The following is a 25,438-nucleotide window of genomic DNA, read 5'->3' on the forward strand; positions in this document are numbered from 1 at the left end:
TGCATTTATAAAGATGCTGCGGACTATTGCAACATTTTGAAATTATTATTAACTAGCAAATATTCCTATTTGGGTTCCTCTAAATCAGTTGTCAGAGAATCGCTAATCCTGTTCATTAAAAGTATATTTTAATGGATGGAATCCTCAACTGTACACCTGCGTTATGATCAATGTCGATAATTTCCATGTCATGTGTTACTGAAAGATTTCTATTATAATTTAATATTGTTTAATAGTGTCTGCGAGCGACCTTCTTACCTGTCCAAAGACTGATCTAGGGACTGGCAGCTACTAGACAGGGAACCACTCGGACTAATAAAAGAGTCCAGCACCTGCGGAGAGAGAGAATAGCACAAAACGGAGATAATGTGAGTCCCAGCAACACAGAATATCAATGAACTGCTGTATGCTAGGTTTACTATTACATGATGGCTGATCTAATAACTGTTATCATACCAGCTACTGGTGGACCCTTTGGGGGAGATTTATCAAACCAAACACAGGCTGTTTGAAAATGACAGAAGCTGATTGGTTGGTACTTTCTCTCTCTCCAAGCCTTGATAAATCTCCCCCTTTATATTGCAAATACAACTTCATTAGCAAAACCCAAATAATTCAATTGACCGAAGACAGAAAAATAATCCTCCTGGCTCCATACATGTTACATTATTTATCTTGTGTGAGAAATAAACCACTTCCCTGTATTTATTGCACTATATTGATATAACATGTTGCTTTTGTAACACCAGTTCTGTTTCTCAGTTCTATTTCTAAGTTAAGTGCAAATTTCCAGAAATAAGAGAAAACTTTATTGTAAAGTATGAAAACAAACCCATAATGCAGTGAGTACATAGTAAGGCAGATCATCTCAACACATGTGTGATTTACCTCAGGAATGAATTCCCCCTCACTGTTGATGCTGGTAATAGATTTCTGGCGGGCAATTTGCTGCTGTTCGTCAGGGACACTGCCTGGAGGGGGAGAGCTGCGTCCAGTGTGGAGAGATCCTGTCCGGGCAGAAGATGACAGAATGGTCAGTTGTAATGCTGGCATTGTGCAGGTGGAATTCGTCCGCTGAGTAATGGCAATCAGATTACCGCACTTCCCTTCATAGAATGGATTTCAAGGTCCAACGAACAAACAACTCTATTAAGGTCACCTGTCCAATAATATGACACCGTCTACCAGGACGCTTATTTAAAGTTACCTGATACAACACCGGGAGAACTGAATATTAGGTGGAAGCGAGAGTCATACTCATTCTGCAAGACGGAGCTGGTGGTTCTCAAAGGAGAAAATTGTAACCCGTCTAAAATGTTTCAGCCACTGTGTACAACTAAATGCAGTATACGTCATTAGGAAATCCAGTGGCAGAGATTTTCTCCTATTTGTTGTAAGTCTGTGATGATTTTCTTTTTCACTACATTAATAAAGTAACATCACCTAGTTCTCATGTCATTATTGTTACTGCCATCTGAGAATGATTTCCTTGGATGAACAGTGCTCCACAGTCAATGGCACATCTGTGGGCTGTAAGTGTACAGCGGGCAATCAGAGAAACAAGTATTTCCTACATTTTCTAAATATATTTTGTAGGGTTTTGTATGACACCCTCTGTTCTGTTCTCACACTCCACACTGACTTTCTGCATTCACTTACTTTTATTTCTGGATAATGCATGTGTCTGCTGAACAGAAATCCCTGAACTCTGCAAATTTAGGCCTGGCAGTAGTCAGCAAGGGCCCCAGTCTTATTGCCTGCCTCTCCCCCCACCCTCTATTACCTTGCCACCTCCCTGGCAGTCTGGCAGTTTAGTCTGGAACGATGGCACTTTTTTTTTGCTGTGCTTCATTAAAACAGATCATTTAAAATAAGAATTTACTCACCGGTAATTCTATTTCTCGTAGTCCGTAGTGGATGCTGGGAACTCCGTAAGGACCATGGGGATTAGCGGGCTCCGAAGGAGGCTGGGCACTCTAGAAAGATCTTAGACTACCTGGTGTGCACTGGCTCCTCCCACTATGACCCTCCTCCAAGCCTCAGTTAGGTACTGTGCCCGGACGAGCGTACACAATAAGGAAGGATTTTGAATCCCGGGTAAGACTCATACCAGCCACACCAATCACACCGTACAACTCGTGATATGAAACACAGTTAACAGTATGAAACAATAGAGCCTCTCAACAGATGGCTCAACAATAACCCGATTTAGTTAACCATAACTATGTACAAGTATTGCAGATAAACCGCACTTGGGATGGGCGCCCAGCATCCACTACGGACTACGAGAAATAGAATTACCGGTGAGTAAATTCTTATTTTCTCTAACGTCCTAGTGGATGCTGGGAACTCCGTAAGGACCATGGGGATTATACCAAAGCTCCCAAACGGGCGGGAGAGTGCGGATGACTCTGCAGCACTGAATGAGAGAACTCCAGGTCCTCCTCAGCCAGGGTATCAAATTTGTAGAATTTTTGCAAACGTGCTTGCCCCTGACCAAGTAGCTGCTCGGCAAAATTGTAAAGCCGAGACCTCTCGGGCAGCCGCCCAAGATGAGCCCACCTTCCTTGTGGAATGGGCATTGACAGATTTTGGCTGTGGCAGGCCTGCCACAGTATGTGCAAGCTGAATTGTACTACAAATCCAATGAGCAATAGTCTGCTTAGAAGCAGGAGCACCCAGCTTGTTAGGTGCATATAGGATAAACAGCGAGTCAGATTTTCTGACTCTAGCCGTTCTGGAAACATATATTTTCAGTGCCCTGACAACGTCTAGCAACTTGGAGTCCTCCAAGTCCCTAGTAGCCTAGGCACCACAATAGGCTGGTTCAGGTGAAACGCTGACACCACCTTTGGGAGAAACTGGGGACGAGTCCTCAATTCTGCCCTATCCATATGGAAAATCAAATAAGGGCTTTTACAAGACAAAGCCGCCAACTTTGATACTCGCCTGGCAGAAGCCAAGGCCAATAACATAACCACCTTCCACGTGAGATATTTCAGATCCACGGTTTTTAGTGGTTCAAACCAATGTGATTTTAAGAAACTCAACACCACGTTGAGATCCCAAGGTGCCACAGGAGGCACAAACGGGGGCTGACTCTGCAGCACTCCTTTTATAAATGTCTGAACTTCAGGTACTGAAGCTAGTTCTTTTTGAAAGAAAATCGACAGAGCCGAGATCTGTACCTTAATGGAACCCAATTTAAGGCCCATAGTCCCTCCTGCTTGCAGGAAATGCAGAAATCGACCTAGTTGAAATTCCTCTGTTGGGGCCCTTTCGGCCTCACACCATGCAACATATTTTCGCCATATGCGGTGATAATGAGTTGCTGTAAACTCTTTCCTGGCTTTAGTAAGCGTAGGAATGACTTCCTCCGGAATGCCCTTTTCCTTCAGGATCCAGCGTTCAACCGCCATGCCGACAAACGCAGCCGCGGTAAGTCTTGGAACAGACAGGGCCCCTGCTGCCGCAGGTCCTGTCTGAGTGGCAGAGGCCATGGGTCCTCTGATATAAATTCTTGAAGTTCTGGGTACCAAGCTCTTCTTGGCCATCCACGAGTATCGTTCTTACTCCTCGCCTTCTTATTATTCTCAGTACCTTTGGTATGAGAGGCAGAGGGGAGAACACATAAACCGACTGGTACACCCACGGTGTTACCAGAGCGTCCATAGCTATCGCCTGAGGGTCCCTTGACCCGGTGCAATATCTTTTATAGCTTTTTGTTGAGGCGGGACGCCATCATGTCCACCTGTGGCCTTTCCCAATGGTGTACAATCCTATTGGAAGACTTCTGGAGGAAGTCCCCATTCTCCCGGGTGGAGGTCGTGTCTGTTGAGAAGATCTGCTTCCCAGTTGTCCACTCCGGGAATGAACACTGCTGACAGTGCTAACACATGATTTTCCGCCTATCGGAGAATCCTTGTGGCTTCTGCCATCGCCATCCTGCTTCTTGTGCCGCCCTGTTGGTTTACATGGGCGACTGCCGTGATGTTGTCTGATTGGATCAGTACCGGCTGGTTTTGAAGCAGAGGCCTTGCCGGCCTCAGGGCATTGTAAATGGCCCTCAGGTCCAGAATATTTATGTGTAGGGAAATAACCTGACTTGACCAAAGTCCCTGGAAATTTCTTCCCTGTGTGACTGCCTCCCAGCCTCAAAGGCTGGAATCCATGGTCACTAGGACCTAGTCCTGTATGCCGAACCTGCGGCCCTCTTGAAGATGGGCACTCTGCAGCCACCACAGTAGAGATACCCTGGTCCTTGGAGACAGGGTTATCAGCCTATGCATCGGAAGATGCGATCCGGACCACTTGTCCAACAGGTCCCTCTGAAAAGTTCTTGTATGGAACCTGCCTAATGGGATTGCTTCGTAGGAAGCTACCATTTTTCCCAGGACTCGCGTGCAATGATGCACCGCTACCTATTTTGGCTTCAGGAGGTCTCTGACTAGAGATGACAACTCCTTGGCTTTCTCCTCCGGGAGAAACACTATTTCTGGTTTATGTCCAGAACCATCCCCAGGAACAGTAGACGTGTCATAGGAACCAGCTGTGACTTTGGACTGTTTAGAATCCAACCATGCTGTTGTAGCACTTTCCAAAATAGTGCTACCCCGACTACCAACTGCTCCTTGGACCTCGCCCTTATAACGAGATTGTCCAAGTACGGGATAATTACAACTCCCTTTTTTTTTTTTTTGAAGGAGTATCAACATTTCGGCCATTACCTTGATAAAACACCCTCGGTGCCATGTACAGTCCAAACGGCAGTGTCTGGACTTGGTAATGGTAATCCTGTACCACAAATCTGAGGTACTCCTGGCGAGGATGGTAAATGGGGACATGCAGGTAAGCATCCTCGATGTCCCAGGATACCATGTAATCCCCCTCGTCCAGGCTTGGAATAACCGCCCTGAGCGATTCCATCTTGAACTTGAATTTTTGTGTTCAAGGATTTTAAATATAAAATGGGTCACACCGAACCATGCGGTTTCGGTACCCCAACCCGTGTGGAATAGTAACCCCGTCCTTGTTGAAGTAGGGGCACCTTGAGTATTACCTGCTGGGAATACCGCTTATTAATTGCCTCTAGCACAGCCTTCCTGCCTGAGGGAGTTGTCAGCAAGGCATATTTTAGGAAACGGCTGGGGGGAGACATCTCGAATTCCAGCTTGTACCCCTGAAATACTACTTGAAAGAAACAGGGATCCACCTGTGAGCGAGCCCACTAATTGCTGAAATTTTTTAGACGGCCCCCCACCGTACCTGGCTACACCTGTGGAGCACCCGCGTCATGGTGTGGCCTCACAGGAGGCGGGGGAAGAATCTTGATTCTGGGAACAGGCTGACTGGTGCAGCTTTTTTCCCTCTACCCTTGTCTCTGTACAGAAAGGAAGCGCCATTTGACCCGCTTGCTTTTCTGAAGCCGAAAGGACTGTACCTTTGTCTGTGAGGAAACCTGAGGTAAAATTATTTCTTCCCAGCAGTTGCTGTGGATACGAGGTCCCAGAGACCATCCCCAAATAATTCCTCACCCTTATAAGGCTCTCTATGCGCTTTTTAAGTCAGCATCACCTGTCCAGTGACAGGTCTCTAATACCCTCCTGACAGAATGGACATTACATTTATTTTGGATGCCAGCCGGCAAAATATCCCTCTGTGCATCCCCCATATATAAGACGACGTCTTTAATATGTTTTTATGTTTTCCAACTAGTATCCCTGTTTGACAGGGTCACCGACCACGCTGCAGCAGCACTATCTGCAGGTCTCAGTCTAGTACCTGAGTGTGTAAATACAGACTTCAGGATAGCCTCCTGTTTTTTATCAACAGGTACCTATTAAAGTGGCCGTATCCTAAGACGGCAGTGCCACCTTTTTTGACAAACGTGTGAGCGCCTTATCCACCCTAGGGGATATCTCCCAGCGTAACTTATCCACCTGGCGGGAAAGGGTACGCCATCAGTAACTTTTTATAAATTACCAGTTTCTTAACGGGGGAACCCACGCTTTCACACACTTCATTTATTCATCTGATGGGGGAACAAAACACTGCCTGTTTTTTCTCCCCAAACCTAAAACCCATTTTTAGAGGTGCTTGGGTTAAAGTCAGAAATGTATAACACATTTTTTATTGCCGGGATCACGTCACGGATGTTCCTAGTGGATTGTGTATATGTCTCCACCTTGTCGACACTGGAGTCAGACTCCGTGTCGACATCTGTGTCTGCCATCTGAGAGAGCGGGCGTTTTTGAGCCCCTGATGGCCTTTGAGACGCCTGGGCAAGCGCGGGCTGCGAAGCCGGCTGTCCCACAGCTGTTACGTCATCCACCCTTTTATGTAAGGAGTTGACACTGTCGGTTAATACCTTTCACCTATCCATCCACTCTGGTGTCGGCCCCACAGGGGGCGACATCACATATATCGGCCTCTGTTCTGTCACCATATAAGCCTCCTCATTCAACATGTCGACACAGCCGTACCGACACACCGCAGACACACAGGGAATGCTCTAAACGAGGACAGGACCCACAAAAGCCCTTTGGGGGGACAGAGTAAGAGTATGCCAGCACACACCAGAGCGCTATATATATACAGGGACTAACTGAGTTATGTCCCTAATAGCTTTTATATAATATACTGTATACAGTGCCAATTTTAATGCCCCCCCTCTCTTTTCCCTCTTACTGTACTGTAGAATTGCAGGGAAGAGCCAGGGAGCTTCCCTCCAGCCGAGCTGTGAGGGAAAAATGGCGCCAGTGTGCTGAGGAGATAGGCTCCGCCCCTTTTTCGCAGCCTATTCTCCCGTTTTTTATGGAATTCTGGCAGGGGTATTTACCTCATATATAGCCCCTGGGGCCATATATTGAGGTATTTTAGCCAGCCAAGGTGTTTTTATTGCTGCCTCAGGGCGCCCCCCCCCAGCGTCCTGCACCCTCAGTGACCGGAGTGTGAAGTGTGTGAGAGGAGCAATGGCGCACAGCTGCAGTGCTGTGCGCTACCTTGGTGAAGACAGAGTCTTCATGCCGCCGATTTTCCGGACCATCTTCTTGCTTCTGGCTCTGTAAGGGGGACGGCGGCGCGGCTCCGGGACCGAACATCAAGGCTGGGCCTGCGGTCGATCCCTCTGGAGCTAATGGTGTCCAGTAGCCTAAGAAGCCCAATCCGGCTGCAAGCAGGCGAGTTCGCTTCTTCTCCCCTTAGTCCCTCGCTGCAGTGAGCCTGTTGCCAGCAGGTCTCACTGAAAATAACAAATTCTAAGACTATAACTTTCTAAGAGCTCAGGAGAGCCCCTAGTGTGCATCCAACCTCGGCCGGGCACGAAATCTAACTGAGGCTTGGAGGAGGGTCATAGTGGGAGGAGCCAGTGCACACCAGGTAGTCTAAGATCTTTCTAGAGTGCCCAGCCTCCTTCGGAGCCCGCTAATCCCCATGGTCCTTACGGAGTTCCCAGCATCCACTAGGACGTTAGAGAAATGTTGTGCACCAAAGCAGCTAAACCAGAGATACTGATATTTACTTTTATATGAAGTTTAGGGGGAGATTTATAAAATTTTGGAGAGAGATAAATTGGTTGCTTTCAGCAAATTCTCTAATCAGCTACTAATGCTGGACACCAGACAGATATGATAGTGGACCTGCCATCGTGCCGGAGTGGCCGATTCAGGTAATTACTGTATACACACTTACCGACTGGCTGCTCGATGTGTATGTCTGGACACCCAGCTGGAGGTGCATTTGAATTTAATGCCCAGCTGTGACGTCAGCCCCTGCAGCAAGTGCACAGGTGGCCAGCAGACCACCCGCACACACAGCCAGATATGCCGATATCAGCTGTGCTGCACATCCGATGCGATATGCCTGTGAACAACGTCAATCACAGACATATCAGGTGTACACACCTTTCGACCCGTTTCACTGGAACGAACGATATATATCATCTAGTGCAGTGGTTCTCAAACTCGGTCCTCAGGACCCCACACAGTGCATGTTTTGCAGGTAACCCAGCAAGTGCACAGGTGTATTAATTACTCACTGACACATTTTAAAAGGTCCACAGGTGGAGCGAATTATTTCACTTGTGATTCTGTGAGGAGACCTGTAAAACATGCACTGTGTGGGGTCCTGAGGACCAAGTTTGAGAACCTGTGATCTAGTGCATACCCAGTTTAACTGTCATTTTTGTAGCCTAGCCTGTAAAATGATAATTATAAGCTGTTGGTATGGGCAACTTCTCCACTTTGTGTCTCTCCAATTTTTGATAAATATACCCCTTTATATTGTGAATACAATGTTATTAGCAACACCCAAATAGTCCCTGTAATGTTTGCAGCAGTTTCAAGCACTCCAAAAAGGGTGATTCAATTGCGGGCGATGGACGCAAAGTGCTGTCAGAAAGCCATTATCTTTGCCCCCCCACAGAGTTAAGCAGGAAAACTGTCGATGTTGAGGTACCACGTTCTACCGCAATGCCCACCGCTGAACACATTGCACTGAATTGAATTGGAGACTATGGATTCTACAGTACTTACCTGTGGAACACTTCCTGCTCTTTCCAGAATCTTTATACAAAGAGCCCAATATGTCTCCCATGGATTTTGATATCCTCATCTCATGGTGTTGCCTTGTCCCAATTGGCTGGAGGTACTATGAGTGACAAGACCAAGTTACTGTAGTCTTTTAAAACACTATGTAATGGGCTACCGTTACATTCACCATTTATAGGTGGCTAGTACACTTTAATACAGTCAACCATAAAAATGACTCATTTGTGAAATAATAAAAAACAGATTTATATTTGTGTTTATAACCCACAGAGGACAGAAACTGTACTCACTATGTTTTTACTTGGCACTTTCGCTATTATCTTCAAGTTCTTGTGAGAGCACATGTCCATGTTTTCTAAGGCTTTGTCCAAGTCATTCTGGGACTTGAGGGGGATAAGGAGCTGTAAACATACCAGGATATATAGTTATTAAATACTTTATCAAGGAATCATCACAGTTTTATAACTCTGTATAGTGTATTCCAATTCAGTAAGAGTTCAGCGTTGTGATTTTTACATCTGGTGAAATGTGTTGCTACACCAGCAGAGGGCGCTGTGATGAAACAAAACAGCTTAAACTCATCTCCTCTACAGTAAAAACCAATGACAAAAAAATAATAATAATAATAATAATAATAATAATAATAATAATAATGTTGAGTATTATTACTATCATATTACAAGGAAGGTACTACTATCTGGAAAATGCCTGCTAACGTCAAGACAACTTTCCCTGTACTGTTGTCAAAATGTGCCAGAAACAGCAACTGAGGACCTTGTTTGCTAGAGTACAACAGATACTGTACTTTATTACACCATGTTTTGCTAATACAGGTTGAGTATCCCATATCCAAATATTCCGAAATACGGAATATTCCGAAATACGGACTTTTTTGTGTGAGAGTGAGATAGTGAAACCTTTGTTTTTTGATGGCTCAATGTACACAAACTTTGTTTAATACACAAAGTTATTAAAAATATTGTATTAAATGACCTTCAGGCTGTGTGTATAAGGTGTATATGAAACGTAAATGAATTGTGTGAATGTACACACACTTTGTTTAATGCACAAAGTTATAAAAAAATATTGTCTAAAATGACCTTCAGGCTGTGTGTATAAGGTGTATATGTAACATAAATGTATTCTGTGCTTAGATTTAAGTCCCATCACCATGATATCTCATTATGGTATGCAGTTATTCCAAAATACGGAAAAATCCGATATCCAAAATACCTCTGGTCCCAAGCATTTTGGATAAGGGATACTCAACCTGTACTAATATAAAACAAATGGTGAATTAGTGCTCACGAATAAACTGTTCATGTGTTTAGTAATCTTGCTGGCACCGTTATCTGCTCTGTTTACATTTTATGGTTTCACTGTTTAAGAAATCAATCGCATAATGCGTCTGTTTACCAGGAATATAAATAATATGGCGTAGCTACAGCAGGCTCTCGTTGCAGTGTGGCGTCTGTAATGTGGACCACCAGGTAAGGGTAACGCTATAATGATGTGTGTGGTGGACAGACAACTAAGCACCATCGCTTGGAGAGTGATAAAATGGAGAGAGATAAAGCACAAAGGGATCTATTTACAAAGCCTTGGATGAAGATAAAGTGAATGGAGCTTAGCAGCAGCCAATCAGCTCCTAACTGCCATGTCACATGCTGGGTTTAAAAAATGACAGATAGGAGCTGATTGGCTGGTACTTTACCTCCATCCACTTTAACTCCACCCAAGGCTTAGTAAATAGACCCAAAAGTACCAACCAATCGGCTCCTGACATGTTACAGGCAGTGTTTTAAAAATGAGGAGATGGTTGTCTGGTACTTTTTCTTGCTCCAGTACTGGAGTATTGATTTACATTTACAACGAATGACATCATTGTGGTAGACTTTACCATTACCTACATCGAGTTTATTTACATTGTGTTCTACAGTGAAGGCAATAACTACAGGGTGGTATCTCCCTTCCAATAGAAACACGCTTGCTGAGCCAGGATTATTATTTAGATAACACCAAAGAGTGGATCAGTTAAAACCAGCACGGCCACCAAGACTGGCGCTGCTGGTGTGTTCGAAGAGTTGACACTAGTGGGAGGTGCAATTCTCACGCTTGTGCACTAGTGTAAGTAAGCAATAAGAACTGTTAAGACCAGAATTCAATTTTCTACCAGCAAATGAGAATGGGTGACAAAATCCACCAGATCTCTACCCCAAGATGTCAGCATTTCTCCAGTGTCCAGTGCAGATGCACATCCTAAAAGTTTTCCTTATTCGAGGATAAAAATACTGGCAGTGGCGTACTAAAAAAACCCCCACAAAAGTAAAAGATGGTGTTTGTAATGAGCGTCCTCAGACTTCACCAACAAAAACAGAAATAGGGTGAACCGGAAGAAACAAAACTTAGTGACTCCTACTTTACAGCCATGCTGTTAGCTTCAAGTCAGAGAAACAATCTCCCAGGTCACTAGTGTCACATGGGTACGCTTGCTGAGATCTGCGGCCCACAGTATATGATTTGGCTCCTAAATCCTTTGAAGATCCTGATTTTACCTCTCTGGGCCAAACTTCAATTATAAGATACTCTACAGTACAAAGGGAAAGTAATAATTTAATAAAGTATTTTGGGGAGTGAGTTGTGTGTCTTAATTGGATGTAGCTACATTGCCGTAGTCAGGATACAGACGCCGGAATCCCGACCACTGAAAATGCCGCCAGCCGGCTAGCAGAAGCTATTCCCTCTCGTGGGTGTTCATGACACCCATAAAGTGGGAATAGAACCTGTGGTGAGCACAGCGAGTCCGCAGCGTGGCGAGTGCAACGAGCCCGCACGGGTCTTCGTTGTGCTCGCCTCCCTGCCGGAATTCTAGCGGCAGGGATCCTGGCATCAGTATGCTGACCACCGGCGGCGGCCGGCATCCCATGGCCAATGCGTCTTAAGAGCTTGGAAATCGACACATTCAAACAGGGCTCTTACACCTTGTCCAGGCCACCTGAAGCCTACAGGTGATTTAACCAAATGAAATGTAAAAAACAAGGCGTTCTACTGAGAGTTATACGTGCTTCCACAAATCATAAAAATGGGACCTAGATCTAGTTGAGAACAGTCTCATCAAGTTCTCCTGTTTTAACCCCTTGTGGCTAGAACTAGAAAGTGTACTCACAAGAACTTCTAGGGAAAATTTTTTTTTTCCTTTTTGAAAATCTGATAGGATGCGAAGACCAGTGCTGGCTGTATATAGGTGAAAGAAAGTTCTGTAACTGCAAAGATTCAGCATGGATCTTTTGGATTACCACAATTCTGAGACATGGCTCTTGGGTCATAGAAGTAGATAAACAAAAAAAAAAAAAATTGAATTTCAATTGTATTTCAATTCATCTTTCTGTCCAAAAACCTATGAGAGAGACTACTGAAAATTGTGTACAAGTAGAGAATAACAGGTTTTGATCTGTTCAGTGTCTCATATCTTTAAAAGATTCATGGAGGCATAAGAACTCCAAAAGATTGAATTCATTCTCTCCTGTCTGACTGTATGAGAGGGCTCTACATGAATTATGTGAAGTCAGTGTTGATCCCTGCTCAGAATATTACGTCTTTGGGATATGACTCAAGTGTTTTGAGACATCAAAAATAAAATTATTTTGAAAGGTCACAGAGAAAGATAAAATGAAAGTAGAAACATTATTTTCCAGCTCATGATATCTGTTTGTTGTACAATGAAGGGTAAATGTCCCCAACGTTAACTGTGCTATAAACTGGCTTTGGAAACCTCCCCTAACCCTTTTTTTTGGCAGAGACGGAAATGTCTCAATTTTCATTTAACAAAACCTTTATACTCACTACAGGTATCACCTAGTCATGAAGGGAAAATTAAACTCAATTAAACTCAAATGCAGTTTGATCGTGGGCAGACCTCACTGCTCACAGAGAGGCGGAGATTTACCAAACTTTCTAATAAGGATAGGTGGGGGTGTTCACCACAGCAACCAATCAGATTCTAGCTATCATTTCATATAATATACTAGATAAATGATAGCTGGTATTTTATTGGTTGATATGGTACAAGAATTTAAAACTATGGCAGAATTTAAAACTACGGCCAATGCTGTCTTGGATTTTAGTTTTAGCGGATTTATTGTTAGGTCTCAGAGTGAAAGATACTTCTCCAACACCTCCAGAGTCTCAGAAATGCATATGGAGAACATGAAACAAGGCAGAATGGCTTCCTTCCCACTTACCTTACAGAGCGTCCCTCACCCATCTATCAAATGCCAGCTAGACTCTGATCGGTTGCTATGGGCAACACCTCCACTTCTTCTCTTTAGAAGTTTGCTATAAATCTCCCCTTTTAGTTTCAGGATGTAATTCAATCACCACCCTATTCCATGTGTGTAGTAGCCCCTCAAGAGACAGGAGGGAGATGTACACTATCAAACCTTCAAGAGAGATAAAGTGGAGATGAGGCCAATAGCAACTAATCACCTTCTAAATGTAATTCATAGACTCTGCTAGACAAATGACGAAAGCTGATTGGCTACAATGGACAACTTCTTCACTTTAAGTCTTTCAAAGGTTTAAGTACTCAGAGTCCATTTCTTTGGCCAAGGCAGTCAAAGATTTTATATATGATCTGCTTTTGAACAAAGTTAAAATCAATAGTTCTCAAGCTTTTCGGAGGCATTTTTCAATTGATCTTGTGAGAGAGCAATACTTAATTAACTTACTGATTATTTTTTGTGTAAAGGCTTCAACTTTAAGATCTTATTGTTCATCTCTAACTCTACTTTTACTACTAACAACGGGACTAATTCAGATCTGCCTCCTGATGCGTCAAGTACAGATGTTAGGCACTTTGCCCATGCGCAGGACCCATTCTGTGCGAACGCTAATGGGTCCTGCAACACAAAATGCAGTATGCCGTTTGAGGGCAGGGAGGGGGCGGCAATGTCCTCAGTTTGTGAAAAAGGAGGCGTGTCACTGCTGTTTAGGGGGAGGGACGAGGCCAGAGGTCTTTGTTGTTGGAAGGAGATTTCCTGGCATCTTACGAGGATCTGTGATTGGCGGCTTGCACGACCCCCATGGGTGTCGCAAGCCGCCCAATGGTACCGCAGTGATTTGATGCTGCATCCTAGGATAGAGGTCAGATTACTACTGCAGCAGGAGGAGTCTACTTGTAATAGACGGCTCCTGCTGCATTACCATACAGAGCTATCACTGCTGCTTCTACGGAAGCAGCAGTAATAACTACTCCAAGCACATCTGAAAGACCCCCAACAAGCATTTATTACACACAAGACTAAAGAAGGAGCCTCTCTATCTAACTAAGCCTACTGCTTAAACATAGACGTCAGTTTAGTATATAGAGGTTGGATTTTATCTGCTATGTACTTAGCTAACATTGACATTACAAAAGGCGCTCCCTGCGGTGCTGTCTCTGCATAGGCTGACGAGAGGGTTGATTTTTCCCTTACCTATTATTATGAAAGCGGACAACCTTCAAAATGCGACTGGCAGCCTCCAGAAGTCCAATATTTAGCCTCTCCTGATTGGCTGCTCTGCTATAACGAGGGAGACTGGGAACTAAGCTAATGTAAGATATAACTGGATATTTTCCATACAGGTTTACCAAGCAGATTGGGCTAAACCACATGCAAGTTCGGAGTTTTGAAATTACCACACACCATATGCGCTCTGAGGATTCAGCCTCCAAACCAAAACATAGTGGAGGTCTGGGATGAAAACCACATACGATATGGGCGGTTTAGGTCTGGCAATTCCCTCCCTTTTCTCATGTTATTTACTGTTTTTCTTTTCCCTCCCTCCACCTCTCCTTTTAATTATCCCCTCTTTAATGCATGTTTGATTGTATTTTCTATGTTATAGGCTACCAAAAAAATAAAAGAAACACTATTGTAAAAAAAAAAAAAAGAAAAAAGATATGGGCGGTTTGAATACCCACCACCAAACACTGATACTATGGGACGCATTTATCAAGCCTTGGAGAGTGATAAATTGCACGGTGATAAAGTACCAGCCAATCAGCTCCTAACTGCCATGTTACAAGGCGTGTTTGAATAATGACAGTTAGGAGCTGGTTGGTTGGTACTTGTGCAATTTATCACTCTCTAAGGCTTGATAAATCTGGCCATTAATATATAAATTATCAACAAAAGTAGGAGATGGGGCGCGCACCTCAGGAGCTAAAGGTTTCGACTGCAGTAACAAGTTAGACCTTAAAAGATGGAGCAGGATCACTCGCGAGTGCCGGGAACAGGTAAGTATTACCTTGTGGGAGGGACTGAGGGGTTCCCTTTAGATTATTATTTGTTAGTAAATATTTGTTTAAATAATGATTTTGAAAAAGGAAACAGTAATGACCCACCACAGTAAGGCTGTACAGAAACATTTTGTTAGTATATAAAACCCCCCGCAATTTGATAGGATCATTACTGTAGACTCAGGCCCCTTTGGTGGCCCAGACTTCATGACAGCAAATCAGTTGTTTAATTTTGCCTGTAATACTACAGTATCTGTGTTCAGCATAATGTGTCACAATGCAAATAGCAAACAGAGGTCACTACCAAGAATTTGTAGCCACATCTATAATCTAAAAACTTAAGCTGCTAGCAAACAACAGAATGTGTAACGGGGGGTACACACGTAGAGATGTGTGTTGAGCGATGGGAGGGGGGGGGGGGGGGGGCTCTCACTTCACGCAGCAGCATACACACGGAGAGATATGTACTTACTTTCTAAGAAATCTAGTCAGATTGCTTAGAAATTAAGCACGGATATTTCCGTGTGTACCCCCCTTAAGAAAATGTACCACAAATACGCCTGGGTATGTAAAAACAAACAAAAAACAAAACAACAATCTGGTCCACTAGCTATCATGGTCTGCAGAAGTATTATGTGTCCGCTGCTGCAGAACTCTACCATCATGACTAGCTAGTGATTGACAGACAAGATCTAGAACGCTCGGCCGCACCAGGAAATGCAGTCACTACACGCTAGGAACAGCCCTGGGATGTGGCCCTGCAGTGATACAAAGCACACACTACATTACCTCATTGTTTGCATAGTACAAGTCCATTGTTTGCCCAAAGACATCTGTAACTTTCTGCAGCACATCCTTGAGTTTTACTGGCCTCCTGAACTCAATAATCCTGAAAAGAGGGGAAATAATCATTGGTGACACTTTTCAGTAACATACACACTGCCATCAGTAACACTTTATGTTTTCCCATACTGTACAGGCTTGCATGCATGAGAGTATTAGACCAAATGCCTGCTGAAGGTGTAAACAAAGCCAAGGACAAAGTTCAAGGTTTTGTTTATACTTTTATAGAAAACCTTGAACTTTGTTTTTGGTTTTTAAAGCAGGGTACAGACCAGAACGAGTATCCCTGCCGTCCGGACGCCCGATGAAAGGATATATCGGGCGGCCGTACACAGGACACGATCCGGTGTACGACTGTGCAATATATCCTTCCATCTCGTATTCAACTGCACGCCGCCATCAGCAGGGTCAAACCACTTGATGTGCAGCACATCTGACAATGCACGTGAACGCGAGTTTGAGGGTACACACTAGACGATGGATGGACAATATACTGCTCCGATCCACGTCGGAACAATATATCGATGGAAATATCGCCTAGTGTGTAACCCACCTAAAGGGCCCCCATACACTAACGCGACATGTCCATCTGACATGTCGCCGGCAGTCTCCTGGGGGTAGGATCACCCAAGTTACATCGTATGCTGTCCTTTTGCATACAATGTATCTTGGGCGATCCCAGCCATGTCTGCGGGGTTGGACGTGGTTGAATGTGCAGCACATTCAATCTGGAGGATCCGATCTGATGCTCACGGCAACACGCATCGGATCGGATCAGAAACAACCTCCAAAATACACGATTTCACCCGATATATCGGGCCGAATGCCCGAAATCGGATGAAATCGGCATTATCGTCCTAGTGTATGGGGCTCTTTAGTGTTCAAATCATGGGGCAGATGTATTAAGCCTGGAGAAGTGATAAAGCAGTGATAAGTGGAAGGTGATAACGCACCAGCCAATCAACTCCAATATGTAAATTGACTGTTAGGAGCTGATTGGCTGGCGCGTTATCACCTTCCACTTATCACTGCTTTATCACTTCTCCAGGCTTAATACATCTGCCCCCATGTTCCTAAATATTCACTGCAGTATAGCACTGCTCCTTAAATCAGGACAGGCTTACAATGGCCCCGCCACGATGGGGGTCCTTATAAAGTGCTAGGCTGCCGCTTTACCCACGCGCACTAGTGGCACGTCCATACAGCATCTGTCCGCTGCTGCTCTCCCATTCAAGGGCACAATGCTACATTTTATTCTCTTACTTTTTTGTAAATGGTTAATACATTTACAGACCATTGGATGTAAGAATATTAAGTGCAACTGTATCACACGTTTTAAGATTACATCAATGCCTATTATTTACTTGTACACTTATTTTTCTTCTATTTTACATTGATGTAATGAATAATGATCCTTAGGTGCTTTGCAGCCTGAATTTTATACCATTAAATAACAATTGGTATGTACTATGTGATCCTGTAACTATACACACATTCTTTCTGAGTTTTGTGAAAATAATACATGCACACAACAGACTGCCAATATCATACTGTAATATTAATATTTACATACTTAAAATGCAAAGACTTTTCTTAATTACTTATTTATTCATCACTTATAGTCCCAACTTCATACTATTAGCATTCTTTTAAAGTGAAAATGTGTATTTGTTTGTCAGAACTCAAACTACATTTCAAAGATACACAATTAATGTAAATAAAAGTAAACTCAGATGACTAAATACAATAAAAATAACAACTGGAAAAAAAAAAAAAAAAAAAGGGCATCCAAAAAATAAGCAGCACATAGACACAAAATGTCTGACTACATGGGATCAGTATGATTTACCGGCGGCCGAGATGCCGGCCATTAGTATACCGACAACGGCATCCCATCCGCCAATATGCCAGCACTTGGCCGATCACAAAGAGTCCCCTTGAGGGCTCGGTGGCTCGCTGCGCTCTCCACAGGAGCTATTCCCACTCTATGGATGTCGTGGACACCCACGAGCGGGAATAGCCACTGATCGCCGGGATTCCGGCTGTCGTCATTGCCATCTGTCGGGATTCCAGCGTCGGTCCCCACAGACGGCAAATTAACTGCATCCTGATTATGGGCCTGATTCAGATGTGGTTGGAGCTATCACTGCTGCTTACATGGAAGTAGCAGTGATAGCTCTAACATGGTAATGCAGCAGGGGCGTCACGCCTCCTGCTTACGTTACTGATCTGTTTTGCGTCCTAGGACACAGCATCGGATCATCTGCACCACCACTGGCTGGCTGCGGGACTCATGCTCAAGCCGACCGCCACAAATAGTACATAGAGGTCAGGAAATCTCTGTCCTCTGACGGAGATCCAGGCCTCGTCACTCCCCCACAACAGCGGTGACACACCTTAGTTTCCACAAACTGAGGTCGTCACCTACCCCTCCCCGCCCCCAAATGGCATCAGGCTGTCAATCACTGACAATAATAAAAGAAGAGAGAAGTTTGCACATTGGACCTGTGTAATATTTGTTATACGCAGTCCTAATGACCAATTGCAGAATGTTTTGAGCGAGATAGTGACGTCTTTGCTTTCTGGTGGTTCAATGGGCTCAAATTTGGCTTCATGCACAAAATTGTTACAAAAATTGTAAAAATGTCCCTCAGGCTGTGTGTATAAGGTGTATATGGTACATAAATCCATTCAGTGTTTAGACTTCGGCCCCGTCCCTGAGATACAGCATCTTATTATGGTATGAAAATATTACAAGATACAAAATACAGAAAAATCGGATATCCAGAATACTGCTGGTCCCAAACCTTTCCCATATGGGTAACTCAACTTGATGCTTTACACATGACTGCAAAAAAATAAGAATTTACTTACCGATAATTCTATTTCTCGGAGTCCGTAGTGGATGCTGGGGTTCCTGAAAGGACCATGGGGAATAGCGGCTCCGCAGGAGACAGGGCACAAAAAAGTAAAGCTTTACTAGGTCAGGTGGTGTGCACTGGCTCCTCCCCCTATGACCCTCCTCCAGACTCCAGTTAGGTACTGTGCCCGGACGAGCATACACAATAAGGGAGGCATTTTGAATCCCGGGTAAGACTCATACCAGCCACACCAATCACACCGTACAACTTGTGATCTAAACCCAGTTAACAGTATGACAACAGAAAGGGCCTCTTAAAGATGGCTCCTTAACAATAACCCGAATTAGTTAACAATAACTATGTACAAGTATTGCAGATAATCCGCACTTGGGATGGGCGCCCAGCATCCACTACGGACTCCGAGAAATAGAATTATCGGTAAGTAAATTCTTATTTTCTCTATCGTCCTAAGTGGATGCTGGGGTTCCTGAAAGGACCATGGGGATTATACCAAAGCTCCCAAACGGGCGGGAGAGTGCGGATGACTCTGCAGCACCGAATGAGAGAACTCCAGGTCCTCCTTTGCCAGGGTATCAAATTTGTAAAATTTTACAAACGTGTTCTCCCCCGACCACGTAGCTGCTCGGCAGAGTTGTAATGCCGAGACCCCTCGGGCAGCCGCCCAAGATGAGCCCACCTTCCTTGTGGAGTGGGCTTTTACAGTTTTAGGCTGTGGCAGGCCTGCCACAGAATGTGCAAGTTGAATTGTGTTACAAATCCAACGAGCAATCGACTGCTTAGAAGCAGGTGCGCCCAACTTGTTGGGTGCATACAATATAAACAGCGAGTCAGATTTTCTGACTCCAGCCGTCCTTGCAATGTATATTTTTAAGGCTCTGACAACGTCCAACAACTTGGAGTCCTCCAAGTCGCTAGTGGCCGCAGGCACCACAATAGGTTGGTTCAGATGAAATGCTGATACCACTTTAGGGAGAAAATGCGGACGAGTCCGCAGTTCTGCCCTATCCGAATGGAAGATTAGATAAGGACTTTTATAAGATAAAGCCGCCAATTCAGATACTCTCCTGGCAGAGGCCAGGGCTAGTAACATAGTCACTTTCAATGTGAGATATTTCAAATCCACCTTTTTCAATGGTTCAAACCAATGGGATTTGAGGAAATCTAAAACTACATTTAGATCCCACGGTGCCACCGGAGGCACCACAGGAGGCTGTATATGCAGTACTCCCTTGACAAAAGTCTGGACCTCAGGGACAGAGGCCAATTCTTTTTGGAAGAATATTGACAGGGCCGAAATTTGAACCTTAATGGATCCCAATTTGAGACCCATAGATAATCCTGATTGCAGGAAATGTAGGAAACGACCCAGTTGGAATTCCTCCGTCGGAACCCTCCGATCCTCGCACCACGCTACATATTTTCGCCAAATGCGGTGATAATGTTTCACGGTGACTTCCTTCCGTGCCTTAATCAAGGTAGGAATGACTTCTTCTGGAATGCCTTTCCCTTTTAGGATCTGGCGTTCAACCGCCATGCCGTCAAACGCAGCCGCGGTAAGTCTTGAAAAAGACAGGGACCCTGCTGTAGCAGGTCCCTTCTCAGAGGTAGAGGCCACGGTTCGTCCGTGAGCATCTCTTGAAGTTCCGGATACCAAGTCCTTCTCGGCCAATCCGGAACCACTAGTATTGTTCTTACTCTTCTTTGCCGTATGATCTTCAATACCTTTGGTATGAGCGGCAGAGGAGGAAACACATACACTGACTGGTACACCCAAGGAGTTACCAGTGCGTCCACAGCTATTGCCTGTGGATCTCTTGACCTGGCGCAATATTTGTCCAGTTTCTTGTTGAGGCGAGACGCCATCATGTCTACAATTGGTCTTTCCCAACGGTCTATTAACATGTTGAAGACTTCTGGATGTAGACCCCACTCTCCCGGATGAAGATCGTGTCTGCTGAGGAAGTCTGCTTCCCAGTTGTCCACGCCCGGGATGAACACTGCTGACAGTGCTATCACGTGATTCTCCGCCCAGCGAAGAATCTTGGCAGCTTCTGCCATTGCACTCCTGCTTCTTGTGCCGCCCTGCCTGTTTACATGGGCGACCGCCGTGATGTTGTCCGACTGAATCAACACCGGCTTTCCTTGCAGGAGAAGTTCCGCCTGGCTTAGAGCATTGTAGATTGCTCTTAGTTCCAGAATGTTTATGTGAAGAGACTTTTCCAGACTCGTCCATACTCCCTGGAAGTTTCTTCCTTGTGTGACTGCTCCCCAGCCTCTCAGGCTGGCGTCCGTGGTCACCAGGATCCAATCCTGAATGCCGAATCTGCGGCCTTCTAATAGGTGAGCCTTCTGCAACCACCACAGAAGTGACACCCTTGTCTTTGGTGACAGGGTTATTCGCAGGTGCATCTGCAGATGCGACCCTGACCATTTGTCCAACAGATCCCTTTGGAATATTCTTGCATGGAATCTGCCGAATGGAATTGCTTCGTAAGAAGCCACCATTTTTCCCAGGACTCTTGTGCATTGATGTACTGACACTTTTCCTGGTTTTAGGAGGTTCCTGACCAGATCGGATAACTCCTTGGCTTTTTCCTCTGGAAGGAAAACCTTTTTCTGAACCGTGTCCAGAATCATTCCTAGGAACAGCAGACGAGTTGTCGGGATTAAATGGGATTTTGGAATATTCAGAATCCACCCGTGTTGTCTTAGCACCTCTTGAGATAGTGCTAAAGCTGTCTCCAGCTGTTCTCTGGACCTTGCACTTATTAGGAGATCGTCCAAGTATGGGATAACTAATACGCCTTTTCTTCGAAGAAGAATCATCATCTCGGCCATTACCTTGGTAAAGACCCGAGGCGCCGTGGACAATCCGAACGGCAGCGTCTGAAACTGATAGTGACAGTTTTGAACAATGAACCTGAGGTACCCCTGGTGTGCGGGGTAAATCGGAACGTGTAGATACGCATCCTTGATGTCCAAGGATACCATAAAGTCCCCTTCTTCCAGGTTCGCTATCACTGCTCTGAGTGACTCCATCTTGAACTTGAACTTTTTTATGTAGAGGTTCAAGGACTTCAGATTTAGAATAGGCCTTACCGAGCCATCCGGCTTCGGTACCACAAATAGAGTGGAATAATACCCCTTTCCTTGTTGTAATAGGGGTACTTTGACTATCACCTGCTGAGCGTACAGCTTGTGAATGGCTTCCAACACCCTCTCCCTTTCGGAAGAGACGGTTGGTAAGGCAGACTTCAGGAAACGATGAGGAGGATCCGTCTCTAATTCCAACCTGTACCCCTGAGATATTATCTGCAGGATCCAGGGGTCTACCTGCGAGTGAGCCCACTGCGCGCTGTAATTTTTGAGACGGCCCCCCACTGTCCCCGAGTCCGCTTGAGAGGCCCCAGCGTCATGCTGAGGTTTTTGCAGGAGCCGGGGAGGGCTTCTGTTCCTGGGAAGGAGCTGCCTGTTGGTGTCTCTTCCCTCTTCCTCTGCCTCGTGGCAGGTACGACAAGCCCTTTGCTCTCTTATTTTTGTAGGAGCGAAAAGGCTGCGGTTGAAAGGTCGGTGCCTTTCTCTGTTGGGGAGTGACTTGAGGTAAAAAAGTGGATTTCCCGGCAGTAGCCGTGGCCACCAAGTCTGATAGACCAACTCCAAATAACTCCTCCCCTTTATACGGCAAAACCTCCATGTGACGTTTTGAATCCGCATCGCCTGTCCACTGTCGTGTCCATAAGGCTCTTCTGGCTGAAATGGACATAGCACTCACCCGAGATGCCAGTGTGCAAATATCCCTCTGTGCATCACGCATATAGATAAATGCATCCTTTATTTGTTCTAACGACAGTAAAACATTGTCCCTATCTAGGGTATCAATATTTTCAATCAGGGATTCTGACCAAACTACTCCAGCACTGCACATCCAGGCAGTTGCTATAGCTGGTCGTAGTATAACACCTGCATGTGTGTATATATTCTTTTGAATAACTTCCATCTTTCTATCTGATGGATCCTTAAGTGCGGCCGTCTCAGGAGAGGGTAACGCCACTTGTTTGGATAAGCGTGTGAGCGCCTTGTCCACCTTAGGGGGTGTTTCCCAGCGCGCCCTAACCTCTGGCGGGAAAGGGTATAATGCCAATAACTTTTTTGAAATTATCAACTTTTTATCAGGAGCAACCCACGCTTCATCACACACGTCATTTAATTCTTCTGATTCAGGAAAAACTGTTTGTAGTTTTTTCACACCATACATAATACCCTGTTTTACGGTATCTGTAGTATCAGCTAAATGTAACGTCTCCTTCATTGCCAAAATCATATAACGTGTGGCCCTACTGGAAAATACGTTTGAATTTCTACCGTCGTCACTGGAATCAGTGCCCGTGTCTGGGTCTGTGTCGACCGACTGAGGCAAAGGGCGTTTTACAGCCCCTGACGGTGTTTGAGGCGCCTGGACAGGCATTAATTGATTGTCCGGCCGCCTCATGTCCTCAACTGACTGTTTAAGGGAAGATAAACCATCACGTAATTCCACAAATAAAGGCATCCATTCTGGTGTCGACCCCCTGGGGGGTGACATCTGCATATTTGGCAATTGCTCCGCCTCCACACCAATATCGTCCTCATACATGTCGACACCACGTACCGACACACACCGCAAACTCACAGGGAATGCTCTAATGAAGACAGGACCCACTAGCCCTTTTGGGGAGACAGAGGGAGAGTCTGCCAGCACACACCACAAAGCGCTATATATACAAGGGATATCCTTATATTAAGTGCTCCCTTATAGCTGCTTTAATATATATATATATATAGCCATTAATGTGCCCCCCCTCTCTGTTTTACCCTGTTTCTGTAGTGCAGTGCAGGGGAGAGACCTGGGAGCCGTTCTGACCAGCGGAGCTGTGACAGAAAATGGCGCCGTGTGCTGAGGAGATAGGCCCCGCCCCTTTTTCGGCGGGTTCTTCTCCCGCTATTTTTCCAGTCAGGCAGGGGTTAAATATCTCCATATAGCCCCTATGGGCTATATGTGAGGTATTTTTAGCCTTGTATAAGGTTTATATTTGCCTCTCAGAGCGCCCCCCCCCAGCGCTCTGCACCCTCAGTGACTGCCCAGTGAAGTGTGCTGAGAGGAAAATGGCGCACAGCTGCAGTGCTGTGCGCTACCTTATGAAGACTGAGGAGTCTTCAGCCGCCGGTTTCCGGACCTCTTCACGCTTCAGCATCTGCAAGGGGGTCGGCGGCGCGGCTCCGGGACCGGACTCCACGGCTGGGCCTGTGTTCGATCCCTCTGGAGCTAATGGTGTCCAGTAGCCAAGCAGCAAATCCACTCTGCATGCAGGTGAGTTTACTACTTTCCCCCTAAGTCCCACGTTGCAGTGATCCTGTTGCCAGCAGGACTCACTGTAAAGAAAAAAACCTAAACTAAACTTTCTCTAAGCAGCTCTTTAGGAGAGCCACCTAGATTGCACCCTTCTCGTTCGGGCACAAAATCTAACTGGAGTCTGGAGGAGGGTCATAGGGGGAGGAGCCAGTGCACACCACCTGACCTAGTAAAGCTTTACTTTTTTGTGCCCTGTCTCCTGCGGAGCCGCTATTCCCCATGGTCCTTTCAGGAACCCCAGCATCCACTTAGGACGATAGAGAAATGTATGATTACTTTTCACCCTTGACTACTACAATCTCCTCCTATCCGTTCATTTCCACCCCCCATCCGGAGGGCCCTACACACAGCACGATCCGCCAAGCTGCCCGACGGCGGATACGGCCGACGGGGTAACCGGTGTGGTGGTGGGGGGGGGGGGGGGGTCAGTGAAGTTTCTTCACTCCCCCCCGTCACCCGGCTCCATAGCAGTGCAGGCAAATATGGACGAGATCGTCCATATTGGCCTGCATGCACAAGCGACGGGGCACCAGCAATGAACGAGCGCGGGGCCGTGCATCGTTCATCGCTGGTGCCTCCACACTGAAAGACATGAATGGTATCTCGTTCATATCTTTCATTACTATCGCGCAGTGTGTAGGGCCCTTATCTCTGCTTCGATCTATCTTACATACCACAGTAGTACTGATCTCCCACGCATGCCCCCTCTTTCATCTCATAGAAAAATACTTTCCTTCTTGCCCTCTCAGATCTATGTCTGACCTGCACCTTGTATCTGGTAAGTACCCTTCACTTCCACCTACAAGACATCGAATGTGTCACTATCTTATTGTTCTGGCGGGGTCACAGTTACGAGTATATGCAAATGCTTGTATTAGCCATATTCTAGCGCACAAGCTGCGTCTGAAAGGGACTTCCACTTTCAGCATCTCTACACACTGTAATACCACCAGTGTTTCTTTATACCCCACCATCAGCGCAACAAACTTGCCATCAACACTTGCACCAGCCCGGCAGGTTCCATTTCTCCCCCTAAATCTGGTCAGAAAAGCCTGTAGTCAGAACGGTCAAGAAATGGACCAACAAGGCTAAGCTGAAGCTCCAGGTCTGCTTCGACTGCACGGACTGGGGGGTCTTTGAAGCCTCAGCAACTGATCTGAATGAACTGACTGACACCATAACATCCTACATCAGATTCTGCGAGGACATGTGTGTACCTACCAAGACCTATCGCTTCTACAACAACAACAAACCATGGTTCAACGCCCAGCTCAGGTATCTTTGCCGGGCCAAAGAGAAGGCATACAGCAGCGGTGACAGAGCACTATTCAACCGCACTAGGTACCCTCTAACGAAAGGAATCAGGCTGGCTAAAAAGCAGTTCTCGGACAAGCTGGCAAACGATCTCTCAACCAATGACCCTGTATCCATATGGAAAGGGAATGCAGGTCATCACCAACTACAAGAAAACACCTAAGCACTCTGCCATGCACCAGAA

At 45.5% G+C, this 25,438-nt stretch overlaps 1 protein-coding gene across 8 annotated transcripts in view; it reads right to left on the reverse strand.

Annotated features, from left to right (window-relative positions):
• The window catches only part of LOC134927404 (mitogen-activated protein kinase kinase kinase 3-like), a 261,260-nt gene that overhangs the window by 34,461 nt on the left and 201,361 nt on the right, over positions 1-25,438 (reverse strand). For all 8 annotated transcript variants that reach the window (XM_063921804.1, XM_063921803.1, XM_063921810.1 and 5 more), the window contains 5 exons: positions 15,616-15,715; positions 8,837-8,947; positions 8,532-8,646; positions 889-1,007; positions 259-332 (listed from right to left, as the gene is read on the reverse strand). In XM_063921804.1, the coding sequence (XP_063777874.1) occupies positions 259-332; positions 889-1,007; positions 8,532-8,646; positions 8,837-8,947; positions 15,616-15,715 (519 nt within the window). The remainder of the gene's footprint in view (positions 1-258; positions 333-888; positions 1,008-8,531; positions 8,647-8,836; positions 8,948-15,615; positions 15,716-25,438) is intronic.

The sequence above is a fragment of the Pseudophryne corroboree genome, chromosome 5 (genome assembly GCF_028390025.1).
Source record: "Pseudophryne corroboree isolate aPseCor3 chromosome 5, aPseCor3.hap2, whole genome shotgun sequence".
Classification (NCBI taxonomy): domain Eukaryota; kingdom Metazoa; phylum Chordata; class Amphibia; order Anura; family Myobatrachidae; genus Pseudophryne; species Pseudophryne corroboree.